The sequence below is a fragment of the Lithobates pipiens genome, unplaced genomic scaffold (assembly GCF_037356315.1).
Source record: "Lithobates pipiens isolate NorthernLeopardFrog02 unplaced genomic scaffold, aLitPip1_a1.2 Scaffold_17, whole genome shotgun sequence".
NCBI lineage: Eukaryota > Metazoa > Chordata > Amphibia > Anura > Ranidae > Lithobates > Lithobates pipiens.
Genome location: NW_027507755.1, coordinates 17,292,748 through 17,319,119, shown reverse-complemented (window position 1 = coordinate 17,319,119; position 26,372 = coordinate 17,292,748). Strand labels below are relative to the sequence as shown.

Here is a 26,372-nt window from a genome sequence, read left to right as displayed (position 1 = left end):
TTCTCTGTAAACTGGCGAGATGGTTGTGCTTTAAAATCCCAGTCGATCTGCCGTTTATGAAATACTCAGACCAGCCCGTCTGGCACCAACAACCATGCCACATTCAAAGTCACTTAAAGAGGAAGTAAACCCTGATGAGTTTACTTCCTCTTTCATTCCCTGCAAAGGCAAAGCATAATGGACCACTATGCATCCCACAGTAGTCCATAATGTGTCACTTACCTGACACATGAGCCAGCGAAGTCACCGCTGTCCCCTGTAGTCCGGCGCATCCATCTTCTCAAAGGGGTCTCGCAGCTCCGCTGCTGTCATTCGGCGAAGCCGCGATGACGTCACTCCCGCGCATGCGCACGGGAGCCGAAACGCGCGGCCGCTCCGTCGTTGAAAATGCCGCGCTCAGTGCCTGAAGACAGCGGTGCTGTCTTTTGGGCAAATATCTCCTAAACCGTGTAGGTTTAGGAGATATTTCTTGGACCTACAGGTAAGCCTTAATCTAGGCTCACCTGTAGGTCAAAGTGTGTTGTAAGGGTTTACAACCACTTTAACTCTTCTTTCTTCCCCATTCTGATGCTTGGTTTTGTGTTACCAAGCAATTAAACAGGTGTACCTAATAAAGTGGCCAGTGAGTGTTAATGGGTGGGTGGAGCTCCAGTGGTCATGTGATTGAAATCTATATTTTAGTCTGTGGTCTCCAAGCTTTCTAAACAAAGTGCCAGTTTATTGTCCTTCAAACTTTAGAGAGGCCAGACTGTAACCAGCAGGGGTGGAGATTTTCCTGACATCAGTGGGAGTAAACATCACCACGTTTGGTATTAGGTGGAGGACTAGTGCCCCATCGTTGGTGTTAGTGGGAGAAATGGTGCCCCATTGTTAATGTCGGTTGGCAGAATACTGTCTCGTTTCAGTGGGAAGAGTAGTGCCCAAATGCCAGATAAAAGTAAACAAAAAGCCACACTTTGGAGACCACTGGTCTATCTGAATAGCTAGACGGGGCTTCGGCTAGGACATGATCATTTTTAAAATAAGAGTGAATGTAAAACAAACCCATGAAAGCATTGCATTCATAGGTTTGTTTCATTAATGGTTTTGTAATGTCATGTAAAGTGTGTGAAACCGAGTAGCAGTTCTCTTTATGACTTCCTGCTCGTATCAAGTGCCAAATTACTGGCCATTTTACCTGAATTGGAGCTTTTCCTTCGTAAAAGGTGAATGTATTGACTTTCAGGAATTCAGTAGACTTTGCACCAAGCTATCATCAAGTTGCAAGGTCTATATTTAATCCGCATTTGTTGGTAATTTTCTTTCCATACGACCCTTCCCAGCTGAATTTTTCTCTTGGTCTAGGTAATTTCTGAATTTCCAGGATGACTGTTGCTGCGTGCCAAATACCTATATGTCTTCAAGGAATAATGACCATGATTCATCCTGTTCACATGACCTGTTTGCTTAAACTCTGTGCAGCAGGATATGTCATTATAGAACTATAATTACTGAGCTTTTTCATTCCTTTTGTTTGGGCTTCAGTTTACCTTGTAGATGCACACAAATAATTTTATTTACTACACACATAATCTGTAACATAATGGATCATTCTTTTTCTTTGAGCGCTGTAAGATGACTGGTGCTTGGGGAATGCATATAAGAATGTGATCCAGCAAGCACAAAAATTACTAAGCCTGGGAAGAGGCACCTTAAAGGGAAACTATAATGGTTTTGGGTCTATTTTATTTAAAGCCCCAATCCAGTATAAACCTATAATTTACCCACCTCTTCCTCCAACTCTAACCCAGGGGTAGGGAACCTTGGCTAACCTTGGCTTTCCAGCTGTCTTGAAACTACAAAGCCCATCATGCCTCTGCCTCTAGGAGTCATGCCTGTGATTGTCAGGGTCTTGCAATTTCTCATGGTACTTGTAGTTTCAAAACAGCTGGAGAGCCAAGGTTCGCTACCCCTGCTCTAACCCATCCTGACAGTCGTTTTTCCCCCCTTACCTTGTGAAGCCAATAATAATCACCTAAATCCACCTTCCAGGTCACTGGGGACCACAAAGCCAGAGCTGTGATGGTGCCCAAAACCACCTGCCATCCACCTGTGATGATGTTCATTCTCCTCTCTCTCCTGAGAGGACCTCGCTGCCAAACATACAATAGAAAGTGTCCATGCCACTCAGGCAGTGACGTGAACCCCCCAAAGAAGGACCTCAAGCAGGAAGTAAACAGAAGAGGAGAAGACTCTGGGTTGAAGGGTCACTTGGATGTGGCTTAAAGAGGAAGTCAACTCAGAAGAAATATTCCCAGTAATCATATGGCTGCTATGTATATCATTTATAAATTCACCAGTATAACAATTAGCGTTCTAGGAGCTTTCTTACTGTTTCTGCAGCATGGCTTCTTTTTTATCTGTTCCTGCCTAAGCCAACAGCCATCTTTACAGTTGCCTTCCAACTCCAGTCTCATCTGTACTTCCGCCTTTTCCTCTCTGTCAAAGCCAGAATCTCGGGGCATGCTCAGTGAAGAATAACCAAGCCTCATTTTAGTATACCGTTATCATGGCAACGGCCCGGCAAACAAATAAGAGCACACATGCAAATATCCTCCCAGTGTTAAACGTGAATGTCCTTGTTCACACCCCCCTGTGACGTAGCTGGTCACATGGGGTGTTTCAAGAACACTGGGATCTCGTGGGATTGTGATGCCGTGGAGCTCTGCTATCAGAGGCACGGCACATAGATGTGTAGACTGACGTCTTGCTGAGTGTGCCATAAATGAGGAACAAAATGCGCATGCACGAGTGATGTCACTGAAAAAGATATCGGCGAGAGCTCCTAAACAGCGCAATTTTTAAAATGTTTAAAGCAACTTACAAGTAAGTCATTGCAAAACGCTTTACATGCGGTAAATTTGGGCAGGGGAGTTTACAACCACTTTAAGGCAGTGGTTATCAAACTGAGTCCTCAAGTACCCCCAACAGGCCATGTTTTGGGAATTTCTCTTATGCTGTGTACACGCGGTCGGACTTTCCGGCAGAAAAATTCAGACGGAATCATTTCATCGGATATTCCGATCATGTGTGGGCTTCAGCTGACTTCCCCCCCCCCCCCCCCCGAAAATTCTGACGGACCTAGAAATAGAACATGTTTTAAATCTTTCCGACCAAATCAATTCCTATCGGGAAAACCGTTTGTCTGTATGTTGTTCTGACGGACCAAAAACTACGCACGGGCAGCCATTGGCTACTGGCTATTGAACTTCCCTTTTCTATTCCTTGTGGTACGTCACCACGTTCTAAACGGTCGGACTTGGGTGTGATCGTGTGTAGGCAAGTCAGTTTCAGCGGAACTCCGTCAGAACTACCGTCAGAGTTTATTCTGATGGAAAAACCGGTCGTGTGTACTCGCCATTAGATACAATAGCTGTCCAAAATACTAAGCTGTTGGGGGTACTTGAGCACTGAGGTTGTGAACCATTGGCTTAAGGTAAAAGGCGCATTGAGACAGGACTTTGCGTTTTTTTTTTTTTTTTTTTTAATTCAGAGATCAGTTTAGTGAGTAGGAACATCTTTATTACATAGAGGATCTTTTATTGCATGCTTTTTAATCTGAAGTTATATTTTTATTATGATTCGCTTTACAACTATTGAAAGGTGTTGTAAAGGTAATTATTTTTTTTTTTTTATAAATAACAAACATGATATACTTACCTCCTCTGTGCAGCTTGTTTTGCACAGAGTGGCCCCCGAACCTGGTCTTCTGGGGTCCCTCGGCGGCTGTCTCGGCTCCTCCCCGCAAGAACTAAGCACCTTCATGTGAGCGCTCTTGCATGGTGGTTAGTTCTTGCAGGCGCGCTCCCGTGATACAGCCGGCGGCTATAGCCACTCACTGTATCATTCGCCCCGCCCCCCGGCAGGCGCAGCATCATTGGATGTGATTGACAGTAGCACGAGCCAATGGCTGCGCTGCTTTCAATCCATCCACTCCAGCCACTCAACGACCAGGCTGAGCGACGAAGAGGAGATCGGGGCGAGCGCACCAGGTAAACGGGCTTAGGTAAGTAAAACGGGAGGGCTGGGGGGGGCGGTATCGTCGGATGTTTTTTCACCTTAATGCACCCCTTTAACATGGAGATGTAAAAAATAGGATTGTTAACAACAGGCTTTTTTCAGCAAAGAAAGATAGTGGGGAAAACATATGAACTGTAACCCAAAACTCCACGTATCACATATCTAAACTTAACCTCTTTGTGCCAGTGCCTCCCAGCCCTTTAAGAGGTTTAGGATTTTGGGAAGTGGGGCAGGGTTTAAGATCACGTGACCATCGTGATTGGCTGAAAGAAGCAATCGGGAGCTTTCGGGTTAGGCTGCGGTAACTTCGGCGGGAGCACGCAGCTTATATTAATTTATATGTGTGTGTGTGTGTCACCTTTATAATCCCATTTTTACTTGGTATTTGAATATTTCTAAAACGTTTAACTGTTCCAGTAGCCTAAACTTACTTTGGCAATCCTTTACACGTCTCTCTATAACAAAACAAATTTTTGTAAAACTGAAAAAAGGAAGCAATAGAAAAGGACGGGGACACGGTTTATCTTAAATGAAGAAGTCTTAGAAGAAAGAACTAATGAAAATCTTTCAATTTTAGGGAACACGTGGATTCCCTGCCTGGAAAAAAAAAAAAAAAAAAAAAAAGTGTAAGGTTATGTTTGGTTGGCTGACATAAATGGAATGCCTTAAGGATATTCTCTTGTGATGAGGATTTCCTGGGGTGTGGACAATGCTAAAAACAGACATGCTGTGCAAACGGACAAGAAAAGGTTTTGCACTTAGATCCCCTGTTTTAAATGGCCAGTTGGAAAAGCCTTTGTTTGCTATTCTGGACACTAGAGTAGGTCTAGAGGCCATATATATTCTGAATAGAACAAAAGCAATGTGTCACTTACCAACGTCGTCTGCCACCAGATGCAGCGTGTCACTTGTCACCCTCGTCTGCCACCAGATGCAGCGCAATACTTGCCACAGTCATCTGCCACCAGATGCAGCGTGTCACTTGCTACTGTTGTCTGCCACCAGATGCAGCGTGTCACTTGTCACCCTCGTCTGCCACCAGATGCAGCGCAATACTTGCCACAGTCATCTGCCACCAGATGCAGCTTGTCACCTGCCACCGTTGCCTGCCACCAGATGCAGCTTGTCACCTGCCACTAGATGCAGCTTGTTACTTGCCACCAGATGCAGCTTGTCACCTGCCACCGTTGCCTGCCACCAGATGCAGCTTGTCACCTGCCACTAGATGCAGCTTGTTACTTGCCACCAGATGCAGCTTGTCACCTGCCACCGTTGCCTGCCACCAGATGCAGCTTGTCACCTGCCACTAGATGCAGCTTGTTACTTGCCACCAGATGCAGCTTGTCACCTGCTACCATCGCCTGCCACCAGATGCAGCTTACTACTTGCGACCACATGCAGTGTGTCACTTGTCACCGTCACCTGCCACCAGATGGAGCATGTCGCTTGCCACCATTGCCTGCCACCAGATGCAATGTGTCATTTGCCAACATTGTCTGCCACCAGATGCAGTGTGTCACTGGCCACCGTCGTTTGCCACCAGATGCAGCTTGTCACTTGCCACCATTGCTGCATTGACTGGGTCCCAGAGTAAGGGCGGGTGGAGAGAGATCTCTCTGCTCGCCCGCTGCACCTGTGAAAGAGCAGCCTTCGTGGCTGTGAGGCCGGGACAGCAGTGATGCAGGGCTGGCAGAGAGAGATGATGTTCACCTCTCTGTTCAGGCTGCACTGCTGACTCCACAGCCTTCGTGGCCTGGCTGCAAAGAGGCCATGGACCAGTACCAGTCCGTGGCCTGGGGGGTTGGGGACCCCTGCCCACAAAGACAGGCAGAGGACAAAAAAAGCTATTGGTATTGCCTGTACACTTCCTGCAGGTGGTTTATTCCCCCATTACTAACTTATCATCCCTTGTTCTTTACTGTGCTTCTGTGTGAAGTTGGCCATCATGGTAGAAGCTGGGCTTTGCTTCCTCTTGTCTAAGTTGGTTTCTGGGGATCTAATGACTGGTGGGGGCAATATTCAGGAAGAAGGAGAGATGCACAAAGCACGCATCCACCAAATTACTTTTTAGAAGCAGAGAAATACTTGCACTGTAGGCCTTTGGGTACAGTTTCTTCTCCAGCCAGCCATCAGTGAGCAGTGCCCTTCAAATCTAATGATAACTAGCAGTTGTTTAGATGCTCTCACACTGCAGATATACAGTTGTGGGGCTCACACAGGGAGTGCCTATGCAATGACACAATCATCACGGCGCCTCGCAGTAATGTACAATGATGCAGAAAGTGGCAGTGATGTCCTCACATCACCCCCATTCTTTGCATCTTTGAAGACTGCCCACCACTGGAAATAAATCTAAAGAGGCAAATGACCAAGAGGGTCACATGACCGGCCTGAAGATTTATGGAAAAGAAAAGTACATAAGAATATTATAAAAATAATAATAATATTATAAAAGCATGTAATGCAGCTGGGGAAAGGGGGAGCCCCGGAGACGGGCTGTAGCATTTTTAGTCATGCCCTATGAGGTAGGAAATCTTACTTTATACGTTTATTGTCCTATTTAACCCCAGTTGCAACTGGTTCTCATTGAAACATTTTTTGAGTTGTTTTATTATAATTAATGTGGGGCTGCAACTAACAATTGTTTTCATAATCGATTCGTTGGTCGATTGTTTTGATTAATTGGTTAATAACCTTAAAAAAAAAGTGTGGTGAATAATTTAGTTAATATGTAAAGTTTAAAAAAAAGGCAATTTATTTTTAAATATCTCTATGCAGTGCTATATATAAATAACCAGCTATATGGTTAGGGAGCAAAATATCGAATCCACTCTGAGAATAACTGACAGAAGAGATATACTGTATATACTATTAGAAGAGCTATACTGTATATATTATTAGAAGAGAGATACTTTATTTTCTATTAGAAGAGAGCTACTGTATATACTATTAGAGGAGATATACAGTATATACTATTAACCCTTTCATGACTAAGCCTATTTTTGGCATTTGGTGTTTACACGTTAAAATCCATATTTTTTGCTAGAAAATTACTTGGAACCCCCAACCATTATATATATTTTTTTAGCAGAGACTCTAGAGAATAAAACGGCGATTGTTGCAATATTTTATGTCACACAGTATTTGCGCAGCGGTGTTTTAAACGCAACTTTTTGGGAAAAGGGACACTTTCATTAATCAGAAAAAAAAAAAAAAGTAAAATTAGCCCAATTTTTTTGCATAATGCTAAAGATAACGGTACGCCGTGTAAATAGATACCAAATATGTCACACTTTATAATTGCACGCACTTGTGGATTGACGACAAAGTACGGTACCTAAAAATCACAATAGGTGACGCTTTAATTATTTTTTTACGGTTACCAGGTTAGTGTTACAGAGGAGGTCTAGTGCTAGAATTATTGCTCTCGCTCTGACGATCGCGGCGATACCTCACATGTGTGATTTGAACACCATTTACATATGCAGGCGCGACTTCTGTATGCGTTTTCTTTGCTTCGCGGGGACGGCGGGCGCTTTAAAAAAATTTTCTTTTTTTATTTTATTTATTTTAAAATGACTAAATTGTTTTTAAAAAAAAAAAAAAATTGATCACTTTTATTGCTGTCACAAGGAATGTAAACATCCCTTGTGACAGTAATAGGTGGTGACAGGTACTCTTTATGGAGGGATCGGGGGTCTAAAAGACCACCCACCCCTCCTTTACACTTCAATGTATTCAGATCGCCGAAAATGGCAATTCTGAATACCGTATATTTTTTTAAAACCGGCGCCATTGACAGCTGAGTAAACAGGAAGTGACGTCATGACGTCATGACGTCACTTCCGTGTTTACTATGAGGAGACTGGAACGAAGCCGATTACGGCGTCATTCCAGTTCCTCCCCAGCAGCCGGAGGCAGCGGCACGTGAAACGGTGCTCCCGATCGAGCGGGAGCACCGGTAACAGCGGCGGGAGGCGGCGGGAGGGGGGAAGTCCCCTCCCGCTCCTCCGGCATAACAGCGAGCGGCTTTTAGCCGCATCGGTAGTTATGGCTGGATAGCCAATAGCCTGCTGAAAAAAACGGTACCGGGATGATGCCTGCAGGTGCGGGCATCATCCCGGTATACCCCCCGGAAGCCGAGTACGCACATCTGCGTACACTCGGCGGGAAGGGGTTAAGGGGTAAATCTGGTAAATATAATCAGACACAGAAAAAAAAATATTATATACCGGTATATAAAAAAAAAACTTCCTTCAAAAAAAAAAATATTTATTTTAAGAACGTTCGTTCAATTTTCTAATTGTTAGTGGGGTCAAATAGACGTTCATTTTCAACCACAGTGACAGAAAAATTTGGAAATAATAGAAAACTTCTCGGTCAAAGGAATTTTCAGACAGTGTTTGTGGTTTTTGTTCAGAAATTACATTCGTTTTAAAAACAGAATGTTAAAAACAAGTTGAAAATTTCAAACAACATTCTTTCATACAAAGATTTTTCATATGAATATTCTCGTCGAAAATTGCACCGCGTGGCCAGCATAAGGCTCAGTACACACCTATGCAGTTTGCGTTTGATCTGTTTCTGCAGTGCTTTTTTTTTGTGCGTTTTGATTTTTGCGCATGTGATTTTGCTGCGATTTGCATTTTTGCATATTTTTTTTTTTTGCCCAGTTTATTGTTGGGCAGATTAAAAAACACAAATTGCTGCAAAACGCATTACATGCTTTTCAGCAGCTTCTCCATTGAACCAAAAAAGCACAGTTTCTCATAAAAAAACAAGTCCCTGACCCTTTCCAAATATGCAGCAGCTGAAAAAAGCATAGATGTGAACGTGTCCCATAGGAAACCATGTACATGAACTGTAGTGCGTTTCTGCAAAAAGCACCAAAAAAAACCCCCAGTTGCAACTGGTTCTCATTGAAACATTTTTTGAGTTGTTTTATTATAATTAATGTGGGGCTGCAACTAACAATTATTTTCATAATCGATTCGTTGGGGTTAATTTTTTTTTTACTCTGAAAGTAATATTTACAGTAGCGATTATTTGCTCTTTTTGTACTATAAAGGGCTCATTTTAGTTTTTTTTTTTTTTTTTAAATCCCCATTATGTTATTGATCGATTATGAAAATAGTAATCGATTCATTTCATCGATTAGTTGTCGATTAATCGATTGGTTGTTTCAACACTAAATTCACGATACAGTTGAGTTTCTTTTATTTTTGTTTGTTGGTATTTATATATTTTTCTGTCTTTATTGTAATTCTACATTTTTAGAACAGCAACACGTTCTGTAGCATTTTTCACAGAGCGGAGTGATATCTACGCCGTTGTACAAACAGCTCTTTTCTATTCGTAGCTGTATGAATATCTGCACCCTCTGTTTAAAAAACAAAAAATAATAAAAAAAAAAGCTGGAGTTTGCACATTCTTCAGCGCTGTGTCATTAAAGGTATAACCATAACATAACCACCATCATCCCAACCTAAGCACATGTTAAGCCCCTGAATAGCCAGTAATTAGCCAGCAGCGGCAGTGTGAATGGTGCTTTCTCAATCATCATAAGCCTGCTGTTACACAGTTCTGTAGAAAACTTCGGGCAGGAAGAGTTTGTTTTGTCACGCCGTGTCACACGAGAAAAACAGCAGACATCATGGGATTTACACAGTGACAATGTTTTTACAAGGCCTTCAGTTCTAACTGGTTTAAGACAAAACATTTCCAATCCGGTTTGCAGGCATATTTTTTTGCAGCTTTTATAATCACACCGCCCGCAATTCATCGAATAAACCGCACTCCGCATTTAATAACACCTGTTTACAACCGGTCTGTTTTTCTTTCTAGACCATAGCTAAATAAACTCTAATTTACACAGGCATGTGCCCGACTTCCACGTTAATCCTCCTGTACACAGGGAGTCATTGATAAAAAAGAAGCGACTAAGAAGTGATCTGTAAACTATAACCTAGAGAAAGAGGAATTTAGCTTGATGGCTTGACATTTTGTACACTGATCAACTGTGACTAAAGGACAACTTCACTTTTTGTGATGCATCCCTTTAAATATACTCTTCCTTCAGTGTGACCCGCACACTTACTTAAAGTGATACTAAAGTCTCGTATTTTTTTCTTTAAAAATAATAAACATGTTATACTTGTCTCAATATAACATAGCCAGTGTAGCGCAAGCACTACAAGCCATAATGTATTACCGTATTTATAACACACACCCCAATTTAAGAGGGAAGTTTCAGGGAAAAAAACTTTTTTGTGTGCCCATCTGCAGCCTGTTATTTGCCCACTTGCACCCTGTTGTGTGGCCACCTGCTGCGTGCCTACCTGCAGCCTGCTGCGTGCCCATCTGCAGCCTGCTGCGTGCCCACCTGCAGCCTGTTGCGTGCCCACCTGCAGTCTGTTCTGCGCCCATCTGCCCCCTCAGTGCTATCTCGGATGAAATCACGGAGCCATCATCTGTTTCCTCACTCTAAGTTGGCAGTCACACAGTCCCGCCTCCTCCACCGGCATTGGACCAGCTCCTGCGATAGACAGAACACTGGTCCAACGCGGTAGCGGGACTGCGTGTCGAAGAGCCAATTGGAGAGGAGATGTAGGCTCAGTGATTTCCGACTGCACTCGTCCCCCTTCAAGGTACGCTGTCGGCGTATAACACGTACCCGCAATTTTCCCCCTATTTTTCAGGGGGAAAAGGTGCATGTAAAGTCACAATTTTTTGTAAAATTTCCACCGTGGTGTAACTCAAAGTAAATATTTGAAATGATAATTCATATAACCCCGCAACTTCAGTGACCACCACCTCTAGCTGAAATGTCTGCTCACCTCCAAACTACAACCCCGTTACAGAGTCCCATTTGCTTGTAAGTATATCTCCATAGTGCTCTCTGCTATGAACATTTATTGTAAAACGATGTATTGGCGGTCCCCTAGTTAAAAACATCCAACTTACAAATGACTCCTACTTACAAACAGAGGGAGACAACAGGAAGTGAGTGGAAATCTACCCCTAGGAAGGAAATTCACTCCTGTAAGAGTTGTTATGGGGAAAAAGGTAACTCCACTGATGCTTTATCACCAATCCTTGTTTCCACAGCAACCCAAAATTTTCAAAATCCAGTTGTCATTGGGAAAGAAAGTGAGGTGAAATCTTCTGTACAGGGGCACAGACAGCAAAACAAACATTACAGGGGTGATAACCCTTCCCTATGCTATCCAAAATGCTTTTTGGTTAGAGCTACATGTAAAAAATGTACCTGTTCCGACTTACAAACAGATTCTACTTAAGAACAAACCTACAGTCCCTATCTTGTTTGTAAGTACGGAGATAAAAAATACTTACAAACCATATTTTTCGCTCCCCCCAAAAATAAAAAATGGGGGGGGGGATGTCTGTGCATCTTATGCAGCGAATGTTGACCAGGCCTCCTCTCCAACCACTCCATTGGCATCTGCTCTATCCTCCAGTGTAGTGAGTGATGTCATCGGGAGTCACTGCCCCCGCATGGTGTCACTATGGGGAGGTCCGCAACAACGCCTGGCTTACCACATCCATCTCCAGGATGGCACACGGCTCCCCCACCCTATCCATCCACTCTGTCTCCAGATCTACCGCCGACACATCCGGGACCTTTCCATTTGAGGACAGGCATGGTCACATAGCCACAGGGACTTGTGGATAGAGACTGGTTCACTGGGTTGGCAGATCCTATGAAAGTTCACCACATTGATTATTCAATAAACTGCCTTTTTACATAGCACTTTTAGAGGCTGTTATCCATTAAACAGTCTACAAGACTGTCAATTTTTTTTCCACATCTACATTGAGACCATTTGGTTCAGATTTTTTTTTTTTTGTTCTCCTCTAAAACCTAGGTGCATCTTATCGAGCAAAAATTATGGTAAATATGTGTAAAACAAGCATATCGTCATCATCAGCTCTCTATGCTGATACACAAGGAAAAAACATCCTGAAACATGACCCCTAGAACTTTATTACAAAAAATTGGGACACAAGTTGGAGGAGTCATGTTTCGGGATGTTTCTTCCTTGTGTATCAGCATAGAGAGCTGATAATGATATGCACATTTTTACACATATTTATGTGAGTATTTTAAATCCCTGTACATAGTTTTACAATACATTTTCATAGCAGAGAGCACTATGGTTTCCCCTTATTATTTTTTGGTTATACGCGACTAATTGAGATCCCAAGAGGAGGTCAGTGTTGTCCAAGGACATCTGTTGGAGTGAGATCCTGGGAAGATATACTTACAGGCGATTAGGACTCTGTTTGGAGATGAGACGCATTTCAGCTGGAGGTGGTGGTCACTGAAGTCACTAGGGTTATATGAATTATCATTTCAATTCAAATATGCAAATTTTACCAAAAATAGGGACTTTACAATGAATATATTATGGATTGTATTAGTTGCACTACACTGGTTATGTTATATTGAATTTTGTTTGAGAGGCAAATGATTTTTTATCTACACAGGATTTATCTTTTTCCAATATGTTTTGTTATATTGTGCTGAATATACACTGTTCTATAATGTATACTTACCTGCTCTCTGCAGTGGTTTTGCACAGAGCAGCCTGGATCATCCTCCTTCTCGGGTCCCTCTTTCTTTGGTGCTCCTGCCCCCCCCCCCCCCCCGCCGAGTGCCCCCAGAGTAAGCAGCTTGCTATGGGGGCATCCAAGCCGAGCTGCAGCTCCGTGTGTCCATTCAGACACAGAGCTGCGGTTCGGCCCTGCTCCCTCTCTCTCCTGTTTGGCTAACTGACTTTGATTGACAGCGGCAGGAGCCAATGACCCTGCTGCTGTGTCTCAGCCAATCAGGAGGGAGAGTCCCGGACGGCCAAAGAACTCGGATACATTGCTGGATTGAGATGGGCTCAGGGTAAGTTCCCCTTCAGGATCATCAGAGCACAAGTCGCATGCCAAAGTCAGATCAGTCAAGACGGTGATCCGACTTTGATCCGACTTCAGTGATATTCAAGTAGGATCAAAGTCGGACCAAAGTAGTGCAGGGAGCATTTTCAAAGCTGGACCGACTCGTGTCGGACCAGTTAAGACGGCTCCCATAGGGAAACATTGATTTTCACACGTCATGCGAATTGAGCTCCCAATGTCGGAGCGTTTATCGTACCAGTGTGAACCCGGCCTAATGGCCTGTACACACGACCGGTTTTCCCATCGGAATAAACTCTGAAGGTTTTTCTGACGGAATTCCGCCAAAACTGTCTTGCGTACACACGATCACACCAAAGTCCGTTCGTCAAGAACACGGTGACATACAACACGTACGACGGGACCAGAAAAGGGAAGTTCAATATCCAGTAGCCAATAGCTTCCGTCTCGTACTTGCTTCAGAGCATGCGCCGTTTTTGGTCCGTCTGAACAGCATACAGACGAGCGGTTTTCTCGATAGGAATTGGTTTCCGTCGTAAATATTTAGAACATGTTCTATTTCTAGAATTTTCAAAAAAAACAATCCGATGAGGCATACACACGATCGGAATATTCGATGAAAAGCTTCCATCTGACTTTTTCTGTCGGAACATTCCGCTTGTGTGTACGTGGCATTAGGCTTTAAAACAACTTTAATTGCCCCTAAAATATTGAATTGTGTCAGGTGCTTGACTGGCTGCTCTGCCATCACAAAAATAATTGCTACAATTAGCTGTATTTTGTGATCTCAATACCGCATGCTTTTTAAAACAGTGACTTGATTCAAAGAAATGCATATTTATTTCCCTTAGATATCCTGAGTCTGTTCATATTTCCGTATATCTGGGCGCATTCCGTTGTGTTTGGCTGGTTTTTCACATGCCGTGCACTGTGCTTGCTCCCCGTGTCCTCGTGTGTGACTAGGTAGAAAATAGGAGGAACATGTTCGCCTCTACCTTTTCCTCTGTACTGGCCTCTGACTTGCAGCTGTATCCTCCCGGACAGCCAAGTCTGCGTTACTGCTGAAATATCTGCCTGGAAACAAACAGTCATGGGAAAAAAATGAGGTGCCTCAGACCCAGATTTCACTTAACCCTTTTCATTCTCACTAAACAATACTTATTGATAAGGCACCAGGGCAAAAGTTTACTTTATATGTTCTGTCAGCTGTTACCACCCTGGATCCAAAAACATTTCTTTATTACCAGGCCTGGGAACATTACTTTAAACCTCTTCAGCGGATGCCTGTAGCCCTTGGCGGTCATTGTATAGAGCCTGTAGGGCGTAGGCCATAGACAAGAAGATGTTTTAACTTTCCCTTCAATTAGACCCCTTTCACACTGGGGCGTTTTGCAGGTGATATAGCGTTAAAAATAGCGCCTGCAAACCGCCCTAAAACAGCTGCTCCGTTCACTCCAGTGTGAAAGCGTTGCGCTGTCAGGGCATCAGAAAAAGTCCTGCCAGCAGCTTCTTTGGAGTGGTGAAGGAGCGGGGAACTCACCGATTCTCCACCGCTGCTCCCCATTGAAATCAAGTTAATCAGTGAATAAACTTGGGTACGTTCAGCCTGCCCATGCATGGTTCAAATCTCAGCCAGTCCTTGCCGAACTGGCCGAAATTCAAACTTTCCGACCGGCTTAACGTGTTTAAGGCAGTGCACACAGCCACTGCCAACCCCTCTGCTAGGATTACATATTTGTGTGTATGTATATATTATATGCCATTTTCTAAAATTCTTATGAATACAGTTTTTCTTATCCCCGATCGGCGGTCATGTGACCGCCCGACACTGTGTTCCTCCGATGTATTGGAAGAGATAAATACAAGTGGGACTTTATATGAGCTGTGACCATCCAGTACACAAGACTCCATCCCCGATAATTGATAAAGAGAAAGGGATGTATGTATTACAGAGGGAGGGGCTGAGCTCTCCCTCTGATCTCTGCCGAGCAGGCATGTTATCTACTCTGTAATACAAACATGGGAGGAAGACAGTGCCGAGCGGTCACGTGACCGCTGATCGAGGATAAGAAAAGCCGTATTTATAAGAAGAATTTTAGAAAATGGCATATAGTATATACACCATGTAATCCTAGCAGAGGGGCTGGCAGTGATTGGGAGCAGTAATGTGCGAGCTGCTCGGAACAGTGATAGAAGGGGAGGGAAGGGGCTGCTCACACAGTCACAAATGGAGCTGACAGGCAGAGAGGGTAGGGGGAGGAGGACACAGGAGCAGAGAGGAGAGCTGCATATGACGGAGGCATGTAAACTGACCACGGTGTCAGGGTTCAGTAGCCCTGATTATTGTGGTCAGTTTACAGGGGGGGAGGGCGTAGCCAGGCAGGATCAGCCAGGTGTTACAGGGGGGCCAAATCACACAGCACAACGGATTCCAAACACATTTCACATGCAGGCTCAACGCATTTTGGAAATCCCTCTTCAGGAGCACATGTGGAGGAATCTGAAGGGTATAAGTATAATAATTAAATCAAAAAATGTATAGAAAAATATAAAATTTATTATACATAGAGATAATATACTTACATCCTAATCACTAAATGAGTAAGTTCGAGCATCCAAAAATCGGATCACAACGCGGGGCCCCACACCAATCCCATCCCACCGTATGTTGATAAACAATATATAAAAGATGGTGATGGAACAAGGGGTTTGTTTTGGAGGAAAAATCTGGAAATATCCCCCTTGCTAAGCCACGTGCCCACCAGCCACGCTGAAGTCCGGGATTTTTTTTCAACCCCCCTTGTTTTATGCCTTACCTATACTATACATGTGCATTACAACTATGCTTTTTTCTTTGGGTTTGCTTTCTTCCAGACCTTCCACTTATTGGGCCCCAATGTACATGCCGGCCTGTTGTTAGTTTGAGATCCCGGACTTCAGTGTGGCTGGTGGGCATTTTTGTATAGTGATGCACCAAAATTTTGGCTGCCGAAAATTATCAGCCAAAAATAAGGTCTTTCTGCTTTGTGCCAAAAGAAAAAAAAAAGTGCTGATATTTTGCCACAATTTTACTTTGCTTATGGTGTGTTTTTTCATAGGTATGTGACTCAAAAATTGCATCAAAAACGCAACAAGGGTGCATTTTTGGTGTGTTCTTGCTGTGTTTTCAATTAATTTTAATGGGGAGGTGTGTTTTTTTTTTGTTTTTGGCCAAAAAACTGGACAAAAATGCAGCAAGCAGGATTTTAAGCACCACTTCAGAAAGTGACAATAATATTAGACAATAATATATTCATTTAAGTTTATAATATTAATAAAAAATCTGAAATATAATACAAATAATACAAATATACAGTGTGTGTATGTATATATGTATATATATATATATATATATATATATATATATTTTTTTTTTTTTAAATGCTCCTTTTTGGTTCTGGCCAAGAGCATCCTGAGTTTTCGGTTTTGGCACTGAAATTTTCATTTAGTTGCGCCGCCATTTTTGTATATGTTTTAAATGGAATTTAATATGATACTCAGCCTTTTTATATGTCCACATAAAGTCCTCTGACTACAAATGGTGTGATAGTATATTGGCTTCAAAGCTTTCTCTGATTTCTTTTGTTTCACCCAAAATAAGGCAGAAATGGCATAATCTGCTTGCTTACCTGTCCAGCCCTCACCACTTGGCTAAACCTGTACGCTTTTTAATGGCGGCGATCAGCAATTTTTATCATGACTACAACATTATGGCGGACACATCGGACATTTTTGACACGTTTTTGGGACCATTGTCATTTATACAGCAATCAGTGCTATACAAATACACTGATTCCTGTGTAAATGACACTGGCGGTGAAGGGGTTAACCACTAGGTGGCAGTGTGGGGGTTAAGTGTGTCCTAGGGGAGTGTTTCTAACTGTGGGGGGGGGTGTGGCTGTGTGTGACATGTCACTGATCTCTGCTCCAATCACAGGGAGCAGAGATCAGTGACACAGTCACTAGGCAGAACAGGGAGATGCTTGTTTACATTAGCATCTCCCCATTCTTCCTCCCCGTGAGGTGATTGCGGGTATCCCCACAGAGATCGAGTGCGCGGGACCCGCAATGTGACTCACGGAGCTTGCTGCGTGTGCTCGTTGGCCGCCTCTTAAAGGGCAACGTACAGGTATGTGATTCTGCCTGTACGAGCCCTTCTGCCGACGTATATCGTTGTGAGGCGGTCGACATGCGGTTAAATTATAGGTATTGGAATTTCCTTTCAAATTTGTCTGTTAGTGAACGTAACAAATACAAATTTATCTGAAGTTACGAATTATCTGAAATAATGAATGCTGCAGCTAAACAAATGGAATGGAACAAATTAATAATAATAATAATAGAAAGTTTTTATTATTACTGTTATTAATATTAATTTGTTACGTTCCATTTGTTTAGATGCAGCATTCGTTATTTCGGATAATTTGTAACTTCGGATAAGTTCGTATTTGTTACGTTCACTAACAGTCAAATTTGAAAGGAAATTCCAATACCTATAATTTAATAGTAATAGTTAAGTTATTATTTCAGATTTTCGAATTTTCGGATTTTCGAATTTACGAATATTCAGAAAAATTTGGTAAACGGGTTTTTCGTTAATTCAGACATTTCCAAATTAAGGAATTTGTCAAAATTCTATAAAAAGCTAATTCGGAACTAAATGATTTGAACCTATCTAGCGGGAAATTCTCTTTTGATTGAATTTGATGATTTGTTTGCATTGCTCTTACTTGACAATCTTATGCAATGAATGCAGAGGAATGAAAGGGTAGTTCTATTTGTCACTTATAGAGAACGTTATTCTGTGACATGTTCTGTTGTGTACAGGGTATGCTACTTTTGATACTCATTCTCATTTTTTACTGTACTTTCATCTGTGTATTTGTTTTTCAGGAGGGGCCTTCTGACCATATACATGGCCAACCAGGTAAGAAATAAAAAATAAAATACAAAAATGAATATAGAGTATGTCAGTGAAGTGTACATTTTTTTACAAATAGACTTTCAAAATATTTGACCATCATGTTGCAACCCATGAGCTGCGACCCAGCTTGTAAAGTCTGATATTGTGGTCTCTCCACTCAGATATTACTATGTTCTATGGATAGGGACAGATCTTTGTTCTCACAGCTGTGTGAGAATTTGTGGGCTTAGGTTTCTGCTGATTAAAGGGGAAGGGGGGACACACTAGAGACCTCTCTGTATGTTAGGGGGGGGGGGGGGGACAAAAGCCATTTAAAACTGAATCTAATTTTTCTGGCACCTTTTAGCCCTTGATGAAGTTCTTTCAGCTCTGAAAATATTAAAATTAAACATCAATTGGAAAGGTTCCCCATGGGGTTTTGTATTGCAGCAATAAATTAACAAAAATGTAAAAAAGTTTACATTTTATTTAGAAAAAAAATCCCATAAAAGAGACATCTCTTATGGATTTTTTTAAAAATAAAATGTTTACTTTTTAAATTTTTTGTTAATTTATTTCTGCAATACAAAACCCCATAGGTATCAATTGGAACGGTTCCCCTTGGGGTTTTGTGTGACAGGAATAAATTAACTAAAATTTAAAAAAAGTATACATTTTATTTAGAAAAAATCCCATAAACATCATTTTTCTGGCACCTTTTAGCTTTTGATGAAGTTCTTTCAGCTCTGAAAATATTAAAATGTTAAAATTAAACATCAATTGGAAAGTATAAATCAGAGACAAGAAAGGGAAATGGGGATTTTGGCGGTGTGTATAATGACTAAATAAGCATTGTTCGATAGAATACAAAGTTAGACTACAATTATTTATTAAATTCAAAGTTAAAATTCATTAACAATAATTATTAATGAGATATAAAAACACAGGACAATACAATGCAGTAGTTATTCTCGTTAGATACATATAATCCCAACATGTTTCGCAGTGAGTTGCTTCTTCAGGGGATGTGTGAATTTTTGCAGAAAAATCTTGGACCACTACAATGATGATAATGTAGGGAGTTTGTCCACCTCAAAGGTCACCCACAGCCATGCTGGATCGCAGGGGGCTAAAAAACCGGCCAGAGATAACTGAGTAGGTTGAAAAACAGTTTGCAGGCATCCAGGAGGCTATACGCCAACATCCTTTCTTTTTGCTTTTTTTTTTTTTTTTTTAGCCAAAGGAGGATTTTGCCTTAAGAGACCACCGTTGTGGCATTGTCCTGTTAACTCCAGGGGGTAAGTTTGACAGGCAGTGCTGCCGAGCTACATTTGTCGCAGTCGCAATGTATCGTGACGTGTGCAGTACCCTCCAGCTGCCAAGTTAGGTTTCAGGTGGATGGTCAGGGGCAGTAAAATTTTAAAAGTAAAAGTATATTTTAACTGCCCCACTTATGGCCCATTTGAAAGAGCCTAAGCATGTACAGCATTGTAGTAACTCTCACCTAAAACTGGCTAAGGGTCTCTTTTTTTCCCCCCCAACAAGCTTAGACAGGACACTGCCTGATTAGAGTATGAGGCCCGGATCATCTAGAAGTTAGGGGATAGAAATGTGGGAACCCATAATATTTTCAGTGTCATACCTGCAGCAAATTTATGTTTTAATAAATGTCATGCAAATGTAAACAAAACAGAGACAAATAAAGTTATTGATGTGCTTTACCTGTATTTTTTATAAGGCTGACACTTGTCACTCATCATGGTAAAGTTTTCTAGTTTATATACAATAACATTATAATTTTTTTAGTTTTTTTCCGTATGTTCCCAGATTTAGAATATGATATCGTTTTTTTTTTTGGTTTTGTTTTTTTGCATGATTTCTCTGGTTTTAAGAGAATGCTGTACCTCCATTAATAGTATTGATGGTAAAAGTGCTCCTATATATTCAATGCCCATTGTCTAATAGCTGCAGCATGTTTATGGTATGTATTTATAGAGTGCCCATGTATTCTTCAGCACTCTACAGTCCTGGTACCCAACTTGGAGGCTGCATGCAGCTCTTTGATGCTTTTTGTGCGGCCCTTCAGAGCCCTTTTATTTCTTTTACATCGTTACGTTTTCTTGTGGTGCTCATCCCCCTTTTCTGTTAATGCTTTCATATTGCATCTTGATGAGAAGTATATCAATTGTGGCATAAGTAATAAATGAGGGGACTGTATGGTATAGAAATGGGGAAACATTGATCTGTAAAGGGGCTGTAAGAACTCTATATCAGGTGAGTTGACCAACACTGCTCTACACAATACATAGAACCATTTGTAACAGCCCTTGGCTCAGAGGAGCTTACAACGTTCCTACTACAGTCATAATAATTAACATACCAGTATGTGTGTGTTTGGATTGCTGTAGGAAAATATTATTGCATTAGTTTATTGTAAATTGACCAGACTGCATTCTATACAGCTTTCTGCTGCTGAAAGCTAAGGGGTGTAGCTATACTGTAGGTCAGGGGTCTCCAAACTTTTCAAAGGGCCAGTTTACTGTCCTTCAAACTTTACTGTGCCCGGCATCAGTGAGAATAAATATGGCCGCAGGGTTGATGGTCAGCAGGAGAAGTTCCCCATCATTGGTATTAGTGGGAGGAATCGTGCCCCATCATTGGTATCAGTATAATAAATAGTGCCCTATAGTAGGTATCAGTGGGAGGAATAGTGCCTCATGATTGGTATCAGTGGAAGAATAGTGCCCCATCCTTGGCATTAGTGGGAGGAATAGTGACCCATGATTGGTATAAGGGGAAGAATAGTGATCCATCATTGGTATACGGGGAAGAATAGTGATATAAGGGGAAGAAAAGTGATCCATCATTGGTATACGGGGAAGAATAGTGACCCGCCATTCTCATTAGTGGGAGGAATAATACCCCATCATTGGTATAAGGGGGAGGAGTAGTGCCCCATCATTCTTTTTAGTGGGAGGAATAGTGACCCATCATTCTTATTAGTGGGAGGAATAATGCCCCATCATTCTTATTAGTGGGAGGAATAATGCCAGATCATTCTTATTAGTGGGAGGAATAATGCCAGATCATTCTTAGTGGGAGGAATAATGCCAGATCATTCTTAGTGGGAGGAATAATGCCAGATCATTCTTAGTGGGAGGGAGAGTTCCCCATCATTCTTAGTGGGGGGAATAGTTCCCAATTATTCTTAGTGGGAGGGATAGTCCCCCATCATTCTTAGTGGGAGGAATAGTGACCCATCATTCTTATTAGTGGGAGGAATAATGCCCCATCATTCTTATTAGTGGTAGGAATAATGCCAGATCATTCTTATTAGTGGGAGGAATAATGCCAGATCATTCTTAGTGGGAGGAATAATGCCAGATCATTCTTAGTGGGAGGAATAATGCCAGATCATTCTTAGTGGGAGGGAGAGTTCCCCATCATTCTTAGTGGGGGGAATAGTTCCCCATCATTCTTAGTGGGAGGAATAGTGCTCCATCATTCTTAGTGGGGGGAATAGTGCCCCATCATTCTTAGTGGGAGGAATAGTGCCCCATCATTAGTGGTAGGAATAGTTCCCCATCATTCTTAGTGGGAGGAATAGTTCCCCATCATTCTTAGTGGGAGGAACAGTGCCCCATCATTCTTAGTGGGAGGAATAATGCCCCATCATTCTTAGTAGGAGGAATAGTTCCCCATCATTCTTAGTGGGAGGAATAGCGGAGAGGCGGACTGATGGCATCACAGATTTTAATAGAGCCATTAGTTAACTGCAGGGAGAGAATTTATGATGAAATGCAAACACAACTTATAGAGTCAGGAAACGTACCTGGTCGCCACATACACATAACTCTTATTGCTGTCATGCTGTTGATTGGAAGCTGAACTAATCTGGATCCAACCCCATAAGATGTCATTCATTAGTTCATCTGAGGTGATACATAACCATGGAAATGACCCGAGCATAAATCTTTGCTTACACCTTTTTTTCAGAATGGTTGTGAACTCGGTAGAATAGGCAGTCCAAGTGTCACACCTAGAACCCTTTCATTGCTCCATGTGCATCTGTTTCCTGCTTTACAAGTTTCTTATCAAGGCATGAGGGCCCTCTTCCTGTGAACACAGAGAGGGAAACGCACTTGTATGCCTTCTGATTGTCATAGCCGCTTATAAATGACACATGTTTACACGATCATGGAAGGTGACAGTTGAATAAGATGTGGGAAGAGGCAGAGAATTGCTGAGGCTAGCAATGAAGGCCTTTTTTGGGGCCCCTCTGTGTTTGCTCTTGACCGGTTTGTATTTCATTTGATTTTACTCTATGAAGATCAATCTTCCAGAGGTAGAAATTTATGGACATACAGATCCCGGGCAGGCCATGAGGTTCTCTTTGTCACCCACAAACTGCTGTAGTGTAGCAGCAGCTTTTTTATGGTTGACGTACAGAACATTGCAGGTCTTTAACATTTGTGTTCACACCAAATTTAGGCATGTTATTACTGTTGTCATGCTGTGCATATTATGTTTTCATATCTGATAATCCAATTTCTCACGAAAACCAACTGACTTCTGCATAGGTCAGGAATAATCAAACTGAATGAATAAACCACCTCAAAACCATAAACCCTCATTCAGTTGACGCAATGAAATGCAAAAAAAAACATTAAAAAAACAAACAAACAAAAAAAACAAAAAAAAAAACTGTATAACATGCTTCAGTTTACTCCCACGGGGATAAAATCCATCTTAATCCCGAAAGGAAATAGAATAACTCCCTGGATCAGCCTTAAACAATAATGTTCTTATTGCATAGACTCAAAAGTGAATATTTGCTACATTATATATGTGATATACAAAAATATTAAATTTGTCTAATGCCGCGTACGCACAAGCGTTTTTTCAGTCGGAATAAGCTCTGAAGGTTTCTCTAACGGAATTCAGCTCAAGCTGTCTTGCACACACACGATCACACCAAAGTCCAACCGTCAAGAACGCGGTGATGTACAACACGTACGACTGGACTAGAAAAAGGAAGTTCAGTGGCCAATAGCTTCCGTCTAGTACTTGCTTCAGCGCATGCATCATTTTTGCTACATCGGAACAGTATACAGACGAGCTGCTTTCCCGATATGAATTGGTACCGTTGGAAAAATGTAGAACATGTTCTCTTTCTAGGTCCATCAGAATTTTAGATGTAAAAAGTCTGATGGGGCATACACAAGATCGAAGTATACGGTGAAAAGCGCCCTGTCTGACTTTTTCTGTCGGAAATTCCACTCGTGTGTACACGACATAAGTGTTATCCTGAAAAAAATCTTTTTATTTTGCTTTGAAGTCCTCTTGAAAAATAGTAATGCACCTCCTGACATGTCAATGGACCTGCTCCGTAGTCTCATAACTGTAAATTTGTGAGATCTAAGGCACCTGCCTTTTACTATTAGTCTCACAAGAATCAAAATATTTGGTGATGACACTACAGTGCTTCTGACTGTTCTCTTTACTGGAGTACCTGCAGTGCAAGGATCTCCCTACTTCTTCTTAATTTTTTCAATGGATCTCGGCCTTTCCTACCTCTCTTGCTTGATCATTACCCCTACCAGTCATCAGATCATGGAGCAGCCCTGGCACCAGTAAGCAACGTTATGCTCCTCCACCAAGACATCTGCTTCCACACAGAGACACAGTGTGAAACAAAGCCGTGGTAAGTCAGTAGCTTCAAGTAGGCTACAGGCATTACTGGTGGCTAAACTTTTGCTCTCTGCTTGTCCTATTTAGACACTGCTTCCACATGTCCTCTTTAGAGGCAGCTTCTAATTTTGTGCATTTAGAAACACATCCAACCCTTTTACTTCATCTATTGTGTTACATAAAACGAGGAGCAGCGGCGGCCTGTCCATTGGAGGAGCCCGGGCGCCACCCCCTCTTTCCTTGTCGCCCCTACATGTAGTGGATAGATCTATCCATGGCTGCCCCCTATTCATATGTCCGGCCCCTTTCAGGGCCAGGTTTTTTTTTTTTTAAAGCATTTGATTAGAGCCAGAGGCTCCAATAGTCTTTAAAATAGGGTGGGCTTGGGTCACAGAGGATGCGACTGGAGTGCACTCAGATGTGTTGTAACAGCGAATAAATATACTGATCCTCCTTCTGGCCAAAACGTCAGGTGATCCTATTGGACGCCTAGCGCTGGAAAGAGCAGAGAGGAGTCGCACTGTGGAAGCTGCTCCAGGAGAGGACACCGGAGCAGCTTTCCCCGAGCCCACCATGCTTAAGGACAGGGTTGGAAGATGGCCATATCGGCTTCGACCATTGCTTTCACCGCCTGTATCCAGGGTTAGGGCAACGAGGGGTGTGGGGAGGGGGGTGGAGTAGGTGGCAGTTGTGCTAGTGCCTCTCCACCGGTTGCCGGGGGGGGGGTTTGCCGCCCCCCCCCAAAAAAACCCCCACCAGCCACCACTGACTAGGAGGACCATTGTTTGGCAGTTTCACAGCTCTTAATGTAAAGGATCATTTCCATATGTTGAGGTTAAACCTCTTTTCTGCAAGGCCTAAAATATTGGCTGCTAGCTTTATTTTTTATTATTATAATACAGCATTATTATTATACAGGATTTATATAGCGCTGACAGGTTACGCAGCGCTTCACAATATAAAAAAGGGAGGACGTACAGTTACAATACAATAAGATACAAGAGGGTTAAGAGGGCCCTGCTCATAAGAACTTACAGAGGGGCAGGCAAGTGGTACAGAATGTTATAACTGTGGGGGATGAGCTGATGGAAGTGATAAGAGATTAGTTGGAGGTGTGATCCGCTTCCTTAAAGAGATGAGATTTCAGGGATTGCCTAAAGGCAGCCAAAATAGGAGATAGCTGGACATATTGAGGTAGAGAGTTCCAGAGGATGGGAGAAGCTCTGGAGAAGTCCCGGAGACTAGCATGGGAGGAGGAGACAAGGGAGCCTAAGAGCAGGAGGTCTTGAGAGGATCTGAGAGAACGGTTTGAATGATATTTGGAGATGAGATTGATTATGTAACTCGGGGCCAAGTTTTAAATGTCTTTGTATGTTGTAGTTAGTATTTAGAATTTAATTTGCTGGGCGATCGATAGACATGGGAGGGATTGGCGGAGAGGGGGTGGTAAGGTAGAGGAGTCTAGCAGCAGCATTCATGATGGACTGAAGAGAGATAACAAGGGAGTGACTGAGTAGCTTGGTAGTTTCATTAGTTAAAAAGGGGGCAAATTTTACAGATGTTATGGAGGTGAAGTCTACAAGCTTTTGACAGCAATTGGATTTGGGGCTAAAAAGACAAGTCAGAGTCTAGGATTACACCTAGTACCCTGGTGTCAAGGGAGAGATTGTTAGTTGCATTATTGATTTTGATAGAAAAGTCATGGAGGGGGCACTGGCAGGGGGGATTATGCTTTGGATAATTAGCAGCTTTGTTCTGTTCATCCGGAGGTGTTGGGTATTCCTTTTCAACTATCCTTTTCCAGCCCCTCCTGCTACATTTTCCGCAGTATGTAGTAAAATCCAAGCAGAGATGGTGGGAACCCCTCATAGTGTCTACCACAAGAGCGCAGACCAAGGAACTGAGTGCACTAGCCTTGCCTCACTCACATTTGACAGGTGGGGGGCATTGTATTGCCTCCTCACCACCTGTTTTAACCCCCCAAATGCCAGAATCGCACAGCACAACTATTTGTGTGATTGTGGGGTGGTTGCAGTGTGGGCCCATTCATGGGGGGGTCGATTTCCTGCCATCGCATGTGTTAACCTCTGGCTGCTGACTTTATAGCTAAAGAGGATGGTTGAGAGGCAGTATATATATATGTCTCAATCAAGGGGTTTTACTGGTGACGTCAGACGTTGCTGACTAAACACATTGGGTCGGTTAGTGCGTGACAGGTCACTTCCGCCATCTCTCTGGAATGCAGGTGGAACATGATTGGCGTGCCTGCTTGTTTTTATAATGGGAGTTTCAAGATTGACTGAACTGAAAATGTATATATTTCTATTGTGAAAATTAAAAGTTTAAAGGTACACTATGAGGAGCTCTCTTTTTTTTTTTTTCTCATTGACATACGTGATTTACAAACCTTTTTTGGCGGTTATATCGTCTTGCGCCATTTCTCATTTGAGGATAGATCTCTTGTTACCCATGCTTTATATGACTACATGTAATGGGTGTCATGTCTGTTCGGTGAGTAGAATGTTTGCCTAGTATGTGTTGGAAGAAGGGACCATATATTTTTCACTATTACCAAGAAGAAATCTCACTTTCACTATTGGAGGCATCTGGTGGTGGTTTTATGGACTTTATATATTGTTATTAAGCACAAAATCAAGCAGAATGTATATGTTTTTCTATATTTAGGAGCGCGGTATGGAAAATGTATTACAATTTTTTCTTTACATATAAGGGGTTTTACTGCCTCCCCAACTGC

The 26,372-nt window shown here is 42.3% G+C and overlaps 1 protein-coding gene across 1 annotated transcript in view; it reads left to right on the top strand.

Moving 5' to 3' along the window:
* The window catches only part of TMEM135 (transmembrane protein 135), a 473,935-nt gene that overhangs the window by 145,643 nt on the left and 301,920 nt on the right, over positions 1 to 26,372 (top strand). The window contains exon 4 of the mRNA XM_077485022.1: positions 17,917 to 17,950. Within this exon, the coding sequence (XP_077341148.1) occupies positions 17,917 to 17,950 (34 nt within the window). The remainder of the gene's footprint in view (positions 1 to 17,916; positions 17,951 to 26,372) is intronic.